At 44.5% G+C, this 20692-nt stretch overlaps 1 protein-coding gene across 5 annotated transcripts in view; it reads right to left on the bottom strand.

Annotated features, from left to right (window-relative positions):
• Nucleotides 1-20692, bottom strand: part of SGPL1 (sphingosine-1-phosphate lyase 1) — a 53173-nt gene that overhangs the window by 13646 nt on the left and 18835 nt on the right. For 3 of the 5 annotated variants that reach the window (XM_046026760.1, XM_046026762.1, XM_046026761.1), the window contains exons 3-7: nucleotides 17552-17717; nucleotides 12002-12069; nucleotides 8790-8937; nucleotides 5775-5851; nucleotides 4284-4412 (exon numbers count right to left, since the gene is read on the bottom strand). In XM_046026760.1, coding sequence (XP_045882716.1) covers nucleotides 4284-4412; nucleotides 5775-5851; nucleotides 8790-8937; nucleotides 12002-12069; nucleotides 17552-17717 — 588 coding nt within the window. The remainder of the gene's footprint in view (nucleotides 1-4283; nucleotides 4413-5774; nucleotides 5852-8789; nucleotides 8938-12001; nucleotides 12070-17551; nucleotides 17718-20692) is intronic. The other 2 variants (XM_046026765.1, XM_046026764.1) reach the window with 1 other exon arrangement.

Genomic DNA, 20692 nt, shown 5'->3' with positions numbered 1-20692 from the left:
ACACCTAAATTCTACTTCTAATTTTTATTTCTAATCCCCAAATTCTGTGTCTAAACATGCTATTAACCTCCCATTGCCTCGACCCTCTGTGCCCAAAGAAAAATGGAAGCTGTGTAATCAGAAGATGAAAGCTTCAATAACTACTAATGTTAGTCAGCTTCTTCCGACATTCAGAAAAACTCTCGCTGTAATGTAAGAGAAGTATGTCAGAGAGTAAGAGGAGAATTTCCTTTCAGATGCTGTTTGGACCCAGAGGCCTTTGCACAAGCCAAGACTGTTCCCCAGGTAAACAGAAGTTCTTTCAGTATATGAAATCACTTCTTATCCATTACTAACAGAGCCAAATGAAGTTAGTAACAGGAAAGATGGTTTAGACTGAAGAACAAAGAACCTGAAAAGAGCTTAAGAGCTTAAGAGCTTGGCCATGTGGCTCTGTCTTAGTTCCCATCTCCGAACTTTTTTCACCGAAAGCAACTCATCAAGAGACAGACAAAGAGGGCGCCTGGGTGGCTCAGTGGTTTAAGCCGCTGCCTTGGGCTCAGGTCATGATCTCAGGGTCCTGGGATCGAGTCCCGCATCGGGCTCTCTGCTCGGCAGGGAGCCTGCTTCCTCCTCTCTCTCTGCCTGCCTCTCTGCCTACTTGTGATCTCTCTCTGTCAAATAAATAAATAAAAATCTTAAAAAAAAAAAAAAAAAGAGACAGACAAAGAGATGGAGACAGAGACTGAGAAGAGTGAGAGAAACAGAGAAACTCAAAGTACCCCAGAGGTAATGAGTTCTCTTATAAAAGTCTAAGTATTAGAAAAGACTAGGGGATCTCAGACTCCATCCTTTTCTCGAGCCCCGATACCATAGCAATGCAAAAACGCCCTTGGGGTGGGACTTGGGCATTAAGATGAAACATTGAACCTACCTCACAGCTACTCCCTCTCCCGGTACCTAAAAGTAGGGAAAAAACAGTTGCAGAAAGCTATAATCGCAACCACCAAAGAAAAGAGAGAGAATACAATGCAATAAACTTCAAATACTGGCAATGAAAAAGACAGACAAGTTACTAAAACACAGCAGAGAGCAAAACACAGTTCCTAATTCCTCTTCGAGGCCCTGAAAATTGTCCAGCAAGCCAGCAAAATCCTGAGGATTCTCATTAATACCCCTCCAAATCTCCAGAGAAGCAAGTGGGCGGGGGTTCCTCATCTTCTGCTCTGTGAGTGGCAGAGGGAGCTAGGGAGAAACGGGCAAAATGGGGAAAGAGAACACTGGGACCGACCTCTCAAAGTCACAGCTTCAGGGATATAGAATGGGTTAAAGAAATAATCAAAGCCCAAAGGGTTTTGGGCTTTCTTCCACCTAGGCAGAGTGAACTCTAACAGGTAACTTTTAACAAAATCTCAGAAGAGACCCAGATATTCTAACACAGGTGTGGCCTGATATTCTAATACAAGAGGCCCTCAACCTAATGCTCTCCGATGAGAAATCAACCAGCATGTGTCACAACAAAATAGAATATTCTGATCAGCATGAGCCACAGTGAAAGAAAATGGCATGGTAACTAAGTCGAAAGATAACAGTCTGAGGAGGAGAAGGGAATTCCTCACCACTGTTTCCCACTATAGGACAACATTATAAGAAGACCAATTCAAGAAAGTAAGAGCTGAAAGACTGGACACCCAAACAAGAGAATGAGACCACAGACCTAAAACACAGAGTACCAAACGACCCCGACACAGGAGTAATAAGGACACGGGGAACAGAATAAACACAGCCGAGAATAAAGATCAGGGCTTGGAGGTAAGGTTTAAGGCAAGTTTAGTGAACCCAGACTTAAAAAAAAAAAAAAAGACAGAGACTGAAAGATCACTGCCTCTCTACACTTGTATCCCTCTGGCCGGACACACATAACCAAAAGGTGTTGGGAGAAGAAACATGGGCATGGTTGCCAATCTGTGAAATCGTATTCTCTAAGAATAGCTGAGTAGCCTAGGAAGAAAGTGGAGAAGAGCAGATCCAGAGGAAGAAAGCTGTAAAGTGTACAAAGATCACATGGAGGTAAAAAACAACAATCATGGAAATCCTATTTCTAGCACAATAGATCAGCCATCTTGGGCAGCCCCAAGGGAAACAACTAAAAAGCCTCATAAAACATTAAAATTTACTTTACATCCACCACTAAGCTTATAACATAAAGGAATATACTGAACTCAAACAGAGCAAAATCAAGAATCCTAGCAGTTAAGTGAGTGCCAAAGCTGATTTCAACTCTGAGGGCTGCTACCACCCTCCGAGACCCCCGACCCCCACGATGACAAAGGAACAGGAGGTGAACTGTGGGCCCGTCCAAGGTCAAGAGTCTAACAGGAGACAGCTGGAGAACCTGGGACTTACACCCACATCTCGGGGAACAAGAAATTAAAGCCCCACTGGTGCAGAAGACAGCGCAAAAAACTGCTTTCTCCCTTACCCGATGCTCTGGTAAAGAAAAATAAGGCTCTCTCTCAAGGACTCACGAGACAGCTCTCACGTGGGTCTGCGTGAGCGCGTGCCCTCTGGAGGACGAGACTGCACCCTGAGCATCAGACTCAAATGTTCTCATGTGACAGCAACCCCCAGCAAGTCCCGGGCAACTGCCAGAAGTAACTACACATCTTCCCTGCAAGAACTTCACTTCAATCTGGAGACTGAAGTTCCCAGGAAGATGTAAGAAAAAGTCACAAATATAAGGATACAAGACGATTATGAGTGAAACCAGCAGAAACAAAGAGGTAAGACTCATGAGTAACAATCCTGTCTGATAATTCGATCAGATGCAGAATATAAAATACTTACATGCAACGTATTTAAATGAACAAAACATAAGCCAAGGAAAGGAACGATAAAGAACCACCATGCAGGGACACCTGGCTGGCTCAGTCAGCAGAGCATGCAACAGTTGACTTCGGGGTTGTGAGTTCGAGCCCCACGTAAGGCGTTATGCTTAAATAATGACAGAAATAAATAAACAAATAACCTGAGCAAAAACCTAGTCTAAAAAAAAAATCACCAGATAAAAACAAAATTCTCAAAAATGAAGAATACAGTAAATGAGGTTAAAAAAGAAAAAAAAAAAAAAAACTCAATGGGAGAACTCAAGTGCAGAGGAGACACGGCTGAAGAGGGAATCCGTGAAACCCCTGTACTCATCTCCCCGCTCCAACAATGAGCACCTCACAGCCTGTCTTTCCTCCACCTGCAAACGCCCCTGCCGCTGCGGCTAATAACACCTGCTCTTTCAACAGCTAATTACACCCCAACCAGGTGCGTGGCAGCCCTTCTCGGTGCAGCCCTCATGTCTCTCCAACCTCCTTTGTGCTGTTTGTCCCTCTGGATGTTTTTCTGGCTAATTTTGTGTAAGTCTTATTCTATAAACTGCGTTAGGAGCCATGTATGTATTTTATACCATTCTGAATGAAACAGGGCTCTTCAGACAAATGGCTGGGTTGGTGTCTGCAAATGCATAAAGTAACCCTGGAACATTTCAGCAAATAAAAATATTTTGTCAAAAAAAGAAGGAAAGAAGGGAAGCTTTCAAAGACCACTTGAGTCATACAAAAGGACCCAGAGGCCAAAATTAAGAGGCTCCCACTGGTCAAAATAGGCTAATCGGAGCATCACTCAGAGCAGCAGCTCCGACGGACTGCAACACAGGGAGCAGTCTGTAATCTCCCCCCCGACTGCTGACTGACATTTGAATTACTTCCAGTTTCCAACATCACGGACAATGCTGCTAGGAACATCCATCTATCCTGACACACACGTGCCAGTTTTCCGGGGGTATGTGCCCTAAGTAGTGAAATTTCAGGGTCATGAGATACATGTTTCTTCCACTTCTTCAGATGAGGCCAAACTGTTTTGGGCTTGCTTAACTGATGGTCTCTTCAGAGTTCAGAGAGTCGACGGCACAGGAGAAGGTCTAGTGCTGGGAGGATACTGGGTGGGTCAAAGAGGGAAGGGAGCAGACACAGCAGATGTGCAAAATATTTATAGTAATGGAATCCACGGTGCTGTCTAGTCTAGTAACTTCAGGTTTAAAACTTTTCAAAATACAAAACTAAAGAGAAAAAAAATCTTAAAAATATACAATAAAATGCTAATGCTCTAAAAATTCCAAAAGTTAGCATTTTTCCATTACTGTTAATCTGATCTTCCTACCAATAATCACATTACTTGTATAACAAAATGTTTCCAACAAACTCTATTTTAGGCTAAAAACATAAGGTTATTGAAGGCCACCTGCATATACTCACACATCCACAGGAATCCGGCCCCCCATTGAACAGGGAACAAGCTATCCTCACAATCTCGGCCTCGATCTTCCGCAGTCCCGGGAAGATGTCTGGATGCAGTGGATTACTCCATGCAAAATCTCCATAAGCCTGCAAACCGATGCACACAGATATGAAGCAAGAGGGATAAACGCATGGTATGGGATAGGAAAAACGGGAAGATATGTGTTCCCCTCCAAAGAAGCTCAAAATACAGTGCAGGAGACAGACTTGCAAATAGTTATTTTACAATGTGGTGAGAGAGGAGATGTGAATGTGGTTCAAAGCACACACTGAAACACCAAACAGACCAGTTTGCAATCTTAGCTTTGCCTATTATTTCTTGCTATGTCATCTGAGGTCAAAACACCTCTCTGAGGTTCAATGCCCTCATGTGCTCAAGAAGATAATCATGGTCCCTACCTGACAGGGTTCTAGCTAAGTAAATTAACATTAGGTAATGCAAAGCCCTTAGGAGAGCATCTGGCAAAAAGCAGCCAGGTGTGTGATAGCAGAAATATGCAAGTGATGGAAGGAGCCCTAAGGAGGGAATAACAAACAGCCAGAGGGGTCTGAGGTGTCTGTACAGGCAGAACCTTGAGAGATCAAGTTGAACAGGTGGAATGAAGGAGGGGAGGAAAACATGATAAGAGCAAGGTACACTCAGTGAAGAGGAAAGGCGGAGGTTCATAATTTACATGGGAAAGTAACAGAGGTAGTTGAAAAACACAGGTGGGAGCCAGCTGAGGCTGGGCTCACATTTTCTGCTACGTAGGCAGCTTGGGTTTTATCCCATAGGTAGCAGGAAGCTATCTTTCAGTGAAAATCTTTCAGTGGCAAGATTTTTAAGCTAAGAAGTAAGCTCAGAGCATTATGTCAAGGTACAGCCGAGCCAAACCTATAGTATTTAGTGAGGCAGGAGCGGTTTCATAGTTACCATAATCAAACATGAAGACCTTAAACACTGTTAAGTCCAATGCCAATGCCAATGACAAAGTGGGGTTTAGGAAATAAACTGGATTAGGAGAGGAAGAAGCTATAGGCAACCCTAAAGTCAACCAAATAAATGAGAATTATTTCAATTATGAGTGAGCCTACTGCTTATTCTCAAGTCATCTGATCTGAGACTCAGGTGGTACAGGGATTGATGGACAAGTGTCTGTTCCTCCTCTCTTCTCATCAAAGTATGTCTTGTCATTAATAACCCCAAGTGATGGGGTAACAGACTACCTTCCCCAGTAATCTGCCTCCTACATGGGGCACCGATAAAGCATGGGAACATAAGTAGTATTGTCCTTTTTTATGGACTGAAGATGTCTCTGACAATATTATCCCTATTCACCTATGTGTGGGGAAAGAGAAACTTTTCAATAATCCTTAATTTTTTTTTTCTTATCACAAAAGGAAGGAGAAAAACTGAGGTAGTATGAAGGCCACAGACCACACACACTCCCTTGGGGTGCCAGCATTCACCTTCACCAGGAGTTCGGTGAGCTCCTCTGCCCCGCTGTACACCGCTCCGGAGGCTTTCCCTTCCTGCCAGAAGATGTCTGTAGAGAAAGGTAAGACCACTGGGTCAATAAGCAGGAACCTCCCCAAAATACAAAGAAACACCTCTGGGTACAAAAGAAAAAAAAAAAAAAAACTTTTGAGTAGAAACCCAAAGGTGTTCTTATGTTAAATCAAGAAAAAGAATTCCAATAAAGACTTATTATCATAGCAAAATAAAGATGAAAGTGTGAAACTACCAACAACAGTGTGAAAAAGACAGTAAGAGCATCCAGGTGTAAGACAGTCCAATAATGACGCTGTCATCATCCCCAGCGGCCTTCTACCAGTACCAAATTGTTCCTTTATCTATACTCATTTTCTGGTCTCTGTATGGCTAACTTGACTTTTTTCTCCCCTTCCTATCCAGTCGAAGGACGTATGAAGAACTGTGATGAGCAGAGTTGGCAGGAAAATGCAAGGCGAAGTGTGAAATTTCAGTACACTACCATCAAAGTTGGAACCAGGGAACTGAATCCCCGACCAGACAAACAACGATGATGAACACACCATCAGCACCCTGGTCTCAGCAGCCCTGGCCTCGCACGAGCCCCATACCCACCCACAATTCTACCTCCTGTCTGAGGTGCTTCTCCAAAGACAGTCTACATTATATCAACGATTCTGCTGATGTGGGTACCTCTGCTACAACACAGTTGTGCCCTACTGAGAGTGGGCAGTGACAAAGCTACTAGAGACACACTAACTGAAAACTGTCACCACGGGCCCTACAAAGCCACGCTCTTCAGCTCCATCAAGAGAGCAAAAGAGTGAGTAGCGAACATCCAGAGAGACCCCTCATCTTCAGGCAATCTGCCAGCTCTGGCTTGATTCCATAGGACTTTCCCTCTTTCCTTAGAGGACACTGGACTGTCCCATGTATGTTTTCAGACCAGAGGCCACCAGCCCTTCAAAAATAGAATACGTGGTTTCATTTCCTGTTATTTTACGGGGCTACTGACAATGACTCAGAAAAGGGAAGGCAAGGCAATATGGCGATAGGAATGTGCCCTCAAGATCACAGAAATCTTTAACATCCAGGTCTCAGATGGCTGATCCCTGCTTTATATCACCTGTAAATCCTGGACTGCAGCTAATTTTCTACTATCCAATGTCAAAATCTCAACACATGTCAATTAGCAATTTTTAAATGTATTTGCTGAAATGCAATGTGGTATCCTGGATTAGAGCCTAGAACGTTAAATAGGACATTAGTAGAAAAACTGGTGAAATAGGAATAGAATTTGCAGTTTAGTCAACTACTGTTTTGACAAATGAATCATGGTCACTTTAGATGTTAACTTCAGGAGAAGCCAGGTGTATGGGAAATCTCTATGCATGAATTTGGAAATTCTCTACAAATCTAAAATTATGACAAACTAAAAAGCCTATTTTCTAAAAGTACTTGCAATATGATCTTACTCTGTAACAAACCTACATCTGTGGTAATAGTCAACATTTTGGGGCACCTGGGTGGCTCAACCAGTTAAGCATCTATCTTTGGCTCATATCATGATCTCAGGGTCCTGGGATTAAGCTCCGCATCTGGCTCCCTGCTCAGTGGGGAGTCTGCTTCTCCCTCTCCCTCTTGCTAGTGCTTTATTTCTCTCTCTTTCTCTCTCAAATAAATAAAATCTTTTTAAAAAAGAGTCAACATTTATTGAGCACTTACTATATGCCAGGTATTATACATTTATATGTACGATTTTATTTCATCTCTGTAATCATCTTTTCAAGTAAGCTGCATTATCCCCATTGTAGAAAGACAGAGACCACGACATAGGTTAAGTAATTCACCCAAAGTTACATCTTCAGTGGCCCAACCATGATGTGAATCCAGGCTGAGTCCATGGGCGACACTCCATTTTAAAGATCTTTTTATTTTTTTAAGTAATCTCCATATCCAAGGTGGGGTTTGAATTCACAACCGTGAGATCAAGAGTCACATGCTCCCGGGGTGCCTGGGTGGCTCAGTGGGTTAAAACCTCTGCCTTCGGCTCAGGTCATGATCCCAGAGTCCTGGGATTGAGCCCCGCATCGGGCTCTCTGCTCTGTAAGCAGCCTGCTTCCTCCTCTCTCTTAGCCTGCCTCTCTGCCTGGTTGTGATTTCTGTCAAATAAAATATTAAAAAGAAAAAAAAAAAAAAAAGAGTCACATGCTCCCCCGACTCAGCCAGCCAGGGCTATACTCTTAAACATTAAGAACACTAAGCTACTTGGTATATTTATCCTTCCCTTACATGCATGCATATCTATGTATCTATTCATGTGTGTATGTTTACTACACAAAAACACTATTAAAATTCATATATACACATACATATTATGTATGTGTGTGAGTGTGTGTGTGTGTGTGTGTGTGTGTGTGTATATATATATATAAAATCTGTGTTTATCTTGTGATGATGGGATGTTCTTTTGTGCCTTTGTGCAGATTTCACAATTTCTATAATGCATCTGCATTTCATTTTTATTACATATATTCTCTCTTTAGAAAAAAACTGTTTTATTCAGGCTCGTAAAAGGAAATGGGACCAAGTTCTAGTTCCACTGTCTCTGAGATTTATTTGCTTTATGGATGAAGGATGAATGTAAGCATAATTTTTATAATAAAAAATTCAGCCTCTGAGGGTGCCTCAGTGCCCACTGAGGGTGGCTCAGTGGGTTAAAGCCTCTGCCTTCAGCTCAGGTCATGATCCCAGGGTCCTGGGATCGAGCCCCACATTGGGCTCTCTGCTCGGCAGGGAGCCTGCTTCCTCCTCTCTCTCTGCCTGCCTTTCTGCCTAAATAAATCAAATCTTAAAAAAAAAAAAATTCAGCCTCTGAGACAGGATGAACATGTAAGTTCCAGGGATGAAGCATTCTTAACCTATGACATTAAACAAGGACCAAACTGGCCACACTGGGAAAGCAAACAGCATGCGTTTGACCTGAATCATACCCATAGAGCTGTATTCCTTGAGCTTCTCCAGGACTGCGGCTGCGCTCAGACCTTGCGAGGGCAGAGCTCTTACATACTCTTTGTCCACTTTCAGGAATGACATGTTCTTGCTTATATCATCCTTGGTCTTGTTCACCTTCTCTTGGATCTCCAAAGGGAAGAAATGCGAAGTTAAAAAGGATATGGAAAAATACAGGCCAGGGAGCAGAAGAACCAGTTATGACTCCGAGTCAACTGCTCCGGGCTGGGCGCCACACCGGTGCGACAGAACAGGGATGGTATTTTTTTTCAACAGATACGGTACATGCTGGCTGCTCAGCTCTTAGCTGGCATGTGAGACACGCTCTTAGGAGTCTGAAAAGTCAACTTTCTTTCTGAAAGTCAAAGATGCATTCAGTTTCCCTTCCCCACCCCCTTCCTCTGCCATGCCCAACATCAGCCCTGCTTTACTGGGTTCGCAGGAGCCAGTGCCGGCACCTCTGAGCATGGTATCTGGACCATATCTGCATCCTGGCAGCAGCCAGTGTGTGTGCTGAAGAAACAAAGGTGGAGCCACGAACGGCAGCCAGAATATAGGCCACATGCAGAAGGGATGCTGGTGCCCGTGCTGGTGATGGGCTCCGTCACCAGACACACACACAGCACGCCCAGAACGCAGAGGCCCTGTGCAACTCCCCACACGCAAGCACAAGACCCCCGGGGGTCCAGCAAGAGAACATTCAATCTCCTCGGGCTGTCTGCTGCCTGTACTCCCTGAGGCTTCGGTGCTAGGGGAGCGGCGGTCCTTTCCGTGTGGTTCATCAGCTACGGCTGTTTCTCCTTGGCCCTCATCCTCACCACAACAGCCCGTGCTTTCCCTTCCCCGTTGCCCAACGACCCCTGTGGGCCTGGGAGACACAGTGACCAGAACACACTAGGCAGTACGAGTAAGAACTACTTCTGTTCTCACAGTGCTTCCCTGTAGCAGCAGACACAGAAAGTGAAAGTCAGGTGGTGGAAAGTGCTGAGGGAGGACAGAGCGGAGTTTTAAAAACACACCCAAGCCAGCAGGGGCTGCTATCTGCGCTAAGGGACCACTGAGGGTCAGGCCTAGAAGAGCGGCTACAGGCCATGATCTATGAGCATTAGAGCGAGACCATTTCAGCGACCTGTTTGCGAATGTCTGAGGCCCAAGATCTGACCCCAAATGTTGTGACCTTTCCATCTCTAGCTGTAGAGGATTAGAACAGGAGAGACACCTCCTAGATGCGGGCCCCAGAGAAACCGCAGGGAAAGCCGTGCCTGGGAACCATGCCCACCAGGCTAGCAGGCAGGCAGCAGCAGGCAGTGGAGGCCGCGCCCAGGGTATCTGGGAGGCATGTGATGGGCATGAAAGTATTTTTAAAGTTGTACGTGGACTGTACTGCCTAAATGGCGAGCGCACAGCAGGACCAAGCCATGGGAGCCGAGCTTCGATGCCTAGACTGCTGCTATAATAAAACAGAAGAAACACAAAACGATGATAATCATATTAGAAAGCATGGCACATACCTTTCCCCCAGAGCCTGCCTCAGAGCCTCAATCACATTCTAATTTCCTCACTGCATTTATTTCAAAATGAAATTCTTGTGTATTTGTTCATGTATCTATTTTCTGCTTTTCCCAGGAAAATGCAAGCTGCACAGACTGGGGACTCAGTCCCCAGCACCCAGAGCAGTACCCGATGCTGAGCACAGGCCCACAAACTGTCAACTGAGTAAGTGAATATAACGAAATGAACGAGACAGGGACACATGCACACTAACTCAAAACAAAGAGAACTCCTAACTCTGAGCCTCAAAATCTGCTTCTAAAAAATGAAAGGTGTCTGCATAGTTTCTAAGTGCCTTCCAATTCTGTCATTTTATAAATTTAAGAATGGGTTCTGGAACCCTAGCAATTATTTGTCCCAAAATTTGAAACTGAAGGAGAAATGTGTGAAGAAAAAGAGCAAAAAAATACGGGGAATGGAAAGGGGAAATGCCAGTATCCTTTGAAATCCAGTCCACTCTCTACAGTTGCCCTCTCCCTACCCCCTTAACTCTAGAACGACTCAAGGAGATTTCATTTTAGGGCTTAAGATGATTTTGGGTCAAATAAAAGCCTATCCATTCCCATTCACCTTTTCTACCCCAATGACTATTTCCACTTCCCTATCAGGAAGTGAACCTGAAAATAAAATCACAGTTATGGGAGAGTTAGTTAGTACAGGGGTCTGAATGGATTTTGGTCAAAGGCTAAAGATGACTGACATCTCTTCTGATTTGCCAGGAAAGGGGAAAAGGGAAAGGGAACCGAAAGCCAAAAGTGAAAGAGGGACAGGGAGGGCACGTAGGGAGATGAAGACACCAGGGCCCGTGTGCCTTCCTTAGGGCCCGCAAGGGACCTGCCCTATTTATCTTCTCCAATAAAGAGCCGGTGGGAAGGGTACAGAGGTGACAGTCTCATCTTCAGCATGGGTGAGGGGACAGAGGACACAGGGAAGAGAACATACTGTGCTACAGACAGGTACAAACAGCAAGAGAACAGAGCTAAGTTCAAGACCTGGGACCCACAGACCACAGCTGGGATCTGGCCCCTGGCTATTCAGGCAAACACAGCCAGGCTCATTCCTTTACCTACCCATGGCCCTGTGCTGCTTTCCTGCTCCAGGGGCAGACACGAACAGTTCTGACAGATATGGTATGGCCTGCAAAGCCTACAATGTTTCCTATCTGGTCCTTCACGGAGAAAGTCTGTCAACCCTGCCCTAACCATGGAAGCGCCCGACCCTAGATACATATCTCAAGTTAGACTGCTCAAAAGCACCATGCCACTTTGGTCAGCTTTCCTAACTGCAAAGTCTGCCTCAACAGACGTCATCTGTCTCCTTTGGTCAAATAGGTTGGAGAGAGGGTTCAATTGGGTTTCTTAATCTTGGCACTTCCGACATTCTGAGCCAGGTAATTGTCTGCTGGGCCCTGCAGGATTTTAGCAGCACCCCTGGCTGCGTTCCACTGAAAGCCAACAGCACCCCGCTCCAGTTGTGACAACCAAAGGCATCCTCAAACATTGTCAGATGTTCCCCGGTGGGGAGGGGGACAAAAATCACTCCTTGCCCTGGGGAATTCACACTAGATTCAATAAACAGAAAGAAGACATCATGATCATGCGGGTGGTGGGAGGGCAAGGAGATGTACACAGATTCCACTTACCTTGCGACCAATAATAGGCATCTTCCTGACGAGCTTAAAACATCTCTTTTTGAACCTTGACCATAAACCTAAAAGAAACAGAGGGTTCCGTTACCCGAATAAATTCCCATGGATAAGGTATGAACTCCTCAATGTACCTCCTGCAACCTCACCCACCTACTACTCACAAAGGTATTGTTTTTAAAAAAACCTTGAAATTTAAACTGCCAAAAGTAATATATTTACATGGTTCAAATTTTTAAAAAATTGAGGCACCTGGGTGGCTCAATCAAGTTAAGCGTCAGACACCTGGTTTCGGCTCCGGTCACCATCTTAGGATCCTGGGATCAAGCCTGGAGTTGGACTCCACACTGAGCACAGCGCTGCTTCAGGTTCTCTCCCACTCCTCCTCTGCTTCTCCCCCTGCTCATGTGTGCACGTGCACTCTCTTTCTCTTTTTTTCCTCTCTCAAATATATAATGAATAAAATCTTTTAAAAAATTTTTTAAATTAATAAATACACACAGAGTTAAAAGTTTCTCTCTTGGGCGCCTGGGTGGCTCAATCATTAAGTGGCTGCCTTCGGCTCAGGTCATGATCCCAGGGTCCTGGGATCAAGCCCCGTATCAGGCTCCCCGCTCTCACTGATTCCCCAGACTTTCATCCTATTCTCAGGTAAACACTACTACTCTTCACTTCTAGAATAGCTATCTAGAATTTCTTTATGCTTATACAAGCAATAATAAAGACAAAATCTTATTTGCCCCACCTTTTAAACAAAAGGTAGCATACGCTAGCACTATACTAGACCTTGATTTTCTATTTAGGCATATTCTCTTAAGCTCAGTGCTTCCTCATTCATCCGTATTTTTTCTATAATTTATTTATTTGAGGGGCGCCTGGGTGGCTCAGTGGGAGCCTCTCCCTTCGGCTCAGGTCATGATCCCAGGGTCCTGGGATCGAGCCCCGCATCGGGCTCTCTGCTCAGCAGGACCCCCCTCTCTCTCTCTGCCTGCCTTTCCACCTACTTGTGATCTCTGTCAAATAAATAAATAAAATCTTTAAAAAAAAAGATTTTATTTATTTGAGAGACAGAGAGAGCACAAGAAGGGGAAGGACAGAAGGAGAGAGAGAGAAGCAGACTAGCACTGAGCAGGAAGCCGGACATGGGGCTCGATTCCAGGACCCTGGGATCATGACCTGATCAGAAGGCAGACATTTAACTGACTGAGCCACCCAGATGCCCTCGCATTCACCTTTTTAGCTCTAAAGTAATCTATGATATGGACATATCATAACTAATTTAACCTGCCCCTTCCTGATGGACACTTAGGTTATTTCTAGTACTTTCTAGTTACTTCCTGTTACCAACAACAGTGGAACGATAACCTTGCAGCAGGTACTGCACACCTCACGGCGTGCCTACAGCACGAATTCCTGGGAACAGAACACTGGGTCAAATGACATACGTACTGCAGGGCTGTTGACCTTCCCAAGGTTCCAGATGCCCAACACCTCTCTTCCCTCCGCGAACACAAATGACCAAGCCATGCTCTTCTTCAGGATCTATGCTCTAGTCTCTCTTCAATACACCCCCTGACAACTTTTCACCACTTACGGACTTAAAGAGGCCTTCGGTATCACGGACACCAACCAGACTCTCTTCTGTCAGGCAGTACACAGGACAAATAAGGAATTCTGATCCTATCCACTGCAAGAATTATAAATACATGGCATCCAAAGAGACCATCGTAACTTCTAATAAACTCGCATTCAATATAGGAGCCACCTGAAGATCAAGCATTAATAATTTGCTGAAGACCACAGGTCACAACAGTGACGCAGCAGGGATTTAACTGAAGTCTTAATTTTCCTAGCCCTAGAACCCCAGGACTCTATGCTGCTTCAAACACAGAACAGAAATTCTGTTATCCCGAATGAGTCCATAAGGAATCTAGACCTAGCTTCTGTGCAGGCAGGAAATGAATATGACCTTTTACTACACTTCAAGGAGATGGGAGACACTCCAACTTCCCTGGCCAGGGGAGCACTCTCCAACAAGCACGGACTGTCTGTGCCTCGTTAGTACTGACTACATGACGCCTTGCATCTTTACTGCTTGTTTTTATGTGCACTGCAACCCTGCCTTTCCCCCTTACCCACAGTGCCTAAGGCCAGTGTCAACACTCCCTAACATCTGGGACAAAACCAGGAACTGAGACGGAGACTGAGTGAGAAGACAAAGGGATTGAAATCACTTGTTTGTAGGTTACTTTTTTGTTTAAATTTTGGAGTATTTCCTTTCAGGCCTATGTTCTACATACAGCTGCAATCTAACGGTATGTACTACCCTGTGTCCTCTTGTCACAGCATTTGCTACATTAAAGATTCTTCCTAAACAGAGTTTTTAAAAATATTACCATAGTAGGCCCTCAAATGAGTATAACTTAACATTGGATATCTAAGCTGCTTGTTATCTGACCATTTCTAACAATGTTGAAATTGTAAAGATTCACAACAACTTCCTTATTTAATAGATGAAGTAATTAATGAGGAAGAAAGAGGTCAAAAACTCAGTAAATGGGAGTCACTTGTCCAGAACTAGTCATGTGGCTAGGTGAAGGAGGAGAGAACAGACTGAATGTGTGCAAGCTGTGAGATTAAACGGGACAGGTAAAAAGAAGAGAATACAAGGTCAGAGACAGAGAAATTAGAAATGAAGAGGTCATGTGATCATGACATAAAAAGATGATCTCAAAAGTAAAAGTTCCCAGAAGTACAGAAAGAAAAGTAATTACAGTGTCTATTGTAGTGTTTTAAGGTAATGAAATAGGAAAAGCAGTATGATGACACCAAAGCATCGCTCTTTACAGGTGACAAATTCCTTTCACACAAATGAGGCCTCCCAATACTGACATTACCCATTTTACTATGAGGAAACGGGCTGAGAGAGCTTAAGGGCGTTGCTCAAGGCGCCACGGCTAGAAACTCGCAGAGTGTATCACCGCCTCCCGCCACGTAACTCCGATTTCTGTTCATGAACTATGGACAATCCCACAGTTAAATCAATGTCAAAGAATAATGATATGCGCTGATATCGCTGAGCAGAATTAGGGACGAGATAACACGCCTGAGAGCAGCTGACCCCTGCCCACGCTCTCACTCCCATCCTCTTGCCACTTCTAGTTCTTATCTGCCCCAGTGTCCATCCTGTGTTCCACAATTATCTTCTCCTCTTAGACGTGTATTCAGAGTTTGAAAATCAGCAAAATTTATCACCAGTCGAGACTTTAAGACTCCTCTGGGGAAATGGGCTGAAAATAACTCAACTGTTCAGTGATAAGGACAATGCCTCTCCACAAGCAAGGTACTGAAAAAATGGCAATGCCACCAATGTTATCTCCAATCTCTAGAGGGAAGACATTTTGATCGATGTCCAAAATTCAAGTTAGAAGTTACAAAATAAAAAGTTTAGGTTGTGTATATGTGTTAAACTATAGGAAATTGCTGATATTCAAAAATGCAACATTTTGTATGTCTGGTTCGACTGGATTCAGATACAGAGAAAAGATACCTGTGTGTAAACAGTGGTTGGCTCTAGGTAGCAAGATCTTCATTTAGTTCTTATGGATTATTGGCATTGCCTAATTTTCAGCAATGAACCTGTACTACTTTTGTAATAAGAAAAAATGTATTTAAAAGGACTTAAATAGCTCGGAGTTGGGCTTACAAAGATTTCCATGGCACATACCATCAATACACTGCTACTGGTAATTTTCTCACGGAATGCATGGAGGCCATTATATTCTGTTTGGAACAAGGCAGGTACATAAGTACCAGGGTCTAAGGTGGCTCTGGGCAAAATGCACACAGGCACTGTGGCCTGCAGAACTAAAAATAGAAGTCAATACCTAAAGCGAATACTGATCATAGTGAAGAAATATAAACTCAAGATCTGTAACCTTACGTTGGTTTTAACAAATGCACAGCCTTAAAAGGAAAGGTACACAGACTGATGGCCAGCAGGAGCTGGGGGGAGGGGGTCACGGGGAGTTATCATTCAGTGGGTACAGGGTTTCAGTGTAGGATGCTGAGAAAGTTCTAGAGATGGACGGTAGGGATGGCTGTGCAACAATGAGAATGTACTTAAAAACGGATAAAAGAATGTTATGTACAAATATTTTATCACAATAAAAAAGAAAGGAAGAAAAGTCTATTTATTGCTATGCCTTAGAGTCCTCTGGAATAAGTTACTTCACCTGGAAGGACAAGATGGTGGGCTTCCCCGAGCAGAAAGATACAGGTTGTGTCCATTTCCCAACCACCGAGCAGACGAGGCAGAAGGGTTAGTCATGGGAGTTCATGAGGAAACCTTGCAAGGACTTGGAGCAAAAACTGAGGACAGGGTTTTTACAGCTGGAATGGACTAATGTGTAAACAGGGCAAGCAGGTCTCATTTTCACCTTCGTTAAGCGCAATGTTTACTACCCCTTAACAGCATGGTTACTAGAACAGCTCAGTGGCTATCTGCAGGGTAAACAGGTAAAACAGAAACTGGTTTCTAAGTTAACCTTCCTGACAGGGAGAAGAAAAGCGGAAAAAGTATAGTTTAAGGGCCCCTTCAAACAGATGTTATTAGGGAAGCAAACGGTCAAGGACATTGTAAACAAATGAGATATGACACACAATTCTCTTCAGTGGCTGGTTTTTTATCCCAAGGAAGTTAACTCAAGTGCGCTCTTGTACTAAGGGTGGGGAAGGGGTGCAGAGGAGAGGTCTAAAACACCCAGCGCCACTCCTGTTTTACTTGTTAAGCATAACCTGCAGGGAGAAACAATTCACAAGGAGGACCAGACAACAGGTTGGGAAGGATGGAGGACTTACAAACCCGTAACTAATAGACTTCTCACCTTCCTCTGCACTCCCTGAGAAGTGGCCTCCTCTTCCCCATGTCATTTTGGCTCCCGGAATAGTAGTGCACTACCCTGCTGCCTGGAAGTTCGAAGTACACTGTCCCCTGACATCCATGTTTAACTCCAAGAGGACAGGGACTCTGTACAACTTGTGCAGAAATCCCCAGAGCCCAGCACAGTGCCTGGCACACAGCATATACTCATAGGGTCACTGCAGGAGTGCTGTTTCAATTTCCCATAATCTATACTGAAAAGATGGCCTAAAATGACCGCAATAAATTCTTGCTTGGGAAACTCCAGGGTATGCAATTATGTTCTAGGCAAGAAACTAAAAATGAGAAAGTTATTTTAAGCCATGCTCTGAGATACCTGCAGATCCTTACAGTAACTACTTTCTCGGGAGTTTTTGTGCAAGCTGCAAATCCAGAAGGATCAACCAGAGCAGGAACAGACACATGAGAGTAGCTATTATAACTTTACGTATGGAGTCCTACTATAACTTTATGGTCAGAAGATAATGTCCCACTTCCCGTTTAAACAGATTTTAAAAATCAGAACCAAATCAGAAGGCAAGAAATTCATCCAATCCATCAGCCATGAGTTCTAAGGCTGGTGAGACTCCACTGTACCCTTCCAGGAGAGGGGGCAGTGTACTTACTCTCTGGCTGGAAGACAAAATCGTAGGCCCAGACTACGAGCAGGGTGCACAGGACACTCCAGGCAATGAGCTGCCAGGGCTCATACTTGGTGCAATGTCCGTTTACATAATTCTTGGCCTTTGTGCAATAGACTTCCAAAATCTCAAAGTAGGGCTCAAAAGCCTTCTAGAAATACAAGAAGAAGAAGAAAAAAGAAACATGACATTCAGAAAGAGAAAGTCTGTTCTTCATCTGTTCCTCAGCTCTCATTTTTCAAGGGCAAGGCCATTTAGGATCTGGCCCCACCCCAGCAATAATCTTATCTTCCTCTCGGGTCCTCCAGGCTTCTGCTCCAGGTGCTCCAGGGTACACTGCCCCTCACGAGTCAGGTGGACTTTGACACGGTCTTTGATCCTCTGCCTAGCCTATAAAACAGAAGGTTCTGCAGGATCGTCATCTCCGTCTTGAAGATTCACTATGACTACAGTATCCATCGTCCCCCTCTCCTAGCTCCACCAAGCCCATCTTCCCCTCCTGCTCTGCTTTATTTGGATCTTTCCCATCCTCTAACCCAGGGGTCAGCAGATTGTTTCTTTAAAGGCCAGAGAGGAAAGGTCTCAGGCATCCCAGGCCGGCTGGTCTCTGTCACAAGGACTCGGCTCTGCTGCTGTGGCAGCAGCCCCTGATAGCGCCCCTGACGGCAGGAAGCCAACGACCATGGCCGTGTTCCAGCAAGTTCATTACAGATGCTAAAATCTGCATTCCACAGAATTGCCCGTATCACAAAATATTCTTTTTATAAAAACCATTTTCACAATGTAAAATATCATGCTTAGCTCCCAGGCTATACAGAAAGAGGCAGCAGATGCGGCCAATCTCCATTCTCACATCCAGCTTGGCTAACACACTCTTAGGGCAGAGACAGAAGCTTACCGCTACGTGTGTCCTTCGCAAGAGCCAGCACGAGGGACAAAAAAGTCCTCTGCCCTGATCAGACTACCCCACTCAAAAGAATGAATCTCTCCCGCTCAACTCTCAAGTCTCCCCTTGTGCCGCCCCACAGAGCCTAGCTCCAGGTGGCCTGCACTTGGCCTACTCCTCTGTTTTTATCTTCCTCACTCCGCCTGAGGCCTGAGTCCTTCAACGCCCATCAGATATGTGTCATCTCCCCAGGCCCCTAGGGCAGCCCGAACGAAACTGGTTCATCTGAGTTTGTTCCTCACTGGCTTATTCCACGTTTCCTAAGCATCCCCAGTGTTGGAGCCTTAAGGTAAACACCACAAGTTTTTGCCCTCATGGAGTTTACAGTCTAATGGGAAAGGGGGTGTGTGTGTGCGTGTGCGCCCGCACAGGCATACACATGAAAACATACACTGGCAGACATATACATGTAAACTCTTCAGGATAAAAAGTATTTAAGGGGGCACCTGGGTGGCCCAGTCAGTTAAGCATCTGCCTTCGGCTCAGGTCATGATTCCAGGGTCCTGGGATCCAGCCCCACATCCAGCTCCCTGCTCAGGGGAGACCACGTTTCTCCCTCTCCCTCTGCTTGCCCCTCCCCCCCATGCGTGTGGGTGCGCGCCTGTGAGCTCTCTCTCTCTCTCTCCTAAATAAAAGAAATATATTTTTTAAAGTATTGAAGTAAAGTGCTGAAAGAGACCACTAAGAAAAAAGGCCTGTCTAACTCTACCTAACAGGAGACGGGGAAAATATTATTAAAAGGGTAAAAGAACTACCAAAGAAAATTCTCTTGGCAGAAAAGTTGAAAGAAAAAAAAAGTCATAACTGGGAAGAGAGAAGAGGACCTGCAAATGCATAAAGAAAGTCTAGGAAGAGCAAAAAAAGTTCTGCATAGTGCAAGCAGCAGTGAGGACAGGGAGCTACGTGTGTCATCAGTGCTAGGCCCCCAGGACACAGCACGTGCTCCACGAACACTCGGATGGTGGCCGGCGGCCACCCAGCATGCGCGTCAACACGTCAGTCGGAGAACTGAGGCTGGCAGAAATAGAATAGTCTGTCCAGACTAGAAATGATCTTAAAAAAAAAACTTGGAGAGTGGGAATATAATTTGATAGGCACTTTTTATAAAGCAATTTGCTAGTGTCTATTGATGTTTTCAAAGTACATTCATTTTGACCCAGATATTCAACTTTTTGGTATCTACATCCTTTTCAGTGTGCACAGAGACAGGTTCAAGGATAGTCATTTCAGGCTTCTCTGTAACAGTGAAATATAAATACCACAAATGGCCATTCGAGGACGAATGGTTAAACAATCTATAATACATACCTAATGTATTCATACTATGCAGCATTTAAAAGAAAGATCTAAATGAACTACATAGAAAAATTTCTAGAACATAATATTGAGTGTAAAAAAAAAATTGCAGAACCACAAGAGCAAACAAAAGGTTGTTAATCAGGAGAGTACTTTTTTTTTTTTTTTTTTTTTTTAAAGATAACTTGATGGGAGATGAAGGAAAGGAGGACAGAGGTCAGAAACACAAATCCCAGTTAAGAGGACTGCTGAAACAGTTCAGGGGAGAAAGTGACTAGGTTTGACCTTAAGCAGTATGACACTGGGACTGAAAAGCAGCACAGACTAAAAACCCCTTTCGGAGGTGGCACAAACAGGGTTTGCTAACTTCACAGATACAGGAAGTATGGAGTGGGAAGAGTACACGTAATTCCAAATGTTCAAGTTTAAGTCTGAGAGAGCAGGTGAGTGGTGTCAGCACTAAGCCCAGCAGGCTAGAAGAAAAGGGAACCGGAAGAAGGTGAAGGAGATTTTGCGATAAAGATAATGATACTGGTTTGAGTTATGTTCCTGTTGGATATCTACCTGCAGTGTACTAGTAGGAGCATGAAAGCTGAGGAGGACAGGTACTCAACAAATGTTTACTGAAAACATTTCCATCCTTAGCAATTAGGCTGCAGTGTAAGGTCATTAAACATGGGGCAAGTGCTAGGTTCCCTAGAGGGCTAGCCATGGAAACCCAGCTGATCTCCAACCCCCTCATAGTTCTTGGCCACTCCCCAGAGTCCACTGTCGCTATCAACAGCCTCAATCCTGCCCAGAGGTGACAGTGTCGGTCAGGACCTGGGGAAGACCAGAGGAGCCTACCCATCATCAGAGGTGTGTCCTTATTTCCATCATTATGA

The sequence above is a fragment of the Meles meles genome, chromosome 13 (assembly GCF_922984935.1).
Source record: "Meles meles chromosome 13, mMelMel3.1 paternal haplotype, whole genome shotgun sequence".
In the NCBI taxonomy this organism is placed as follows: domain Eukaryota; kingdom Metazoa; phylum Chordata; class Mammalia; order Carnivora; family Mustelidae; genus Meles; species Meles meles.
Note: the sequence above shows the minus strand (reverse complement) of the source record. Positions and strands in the feature narration are given on the sequence as shown.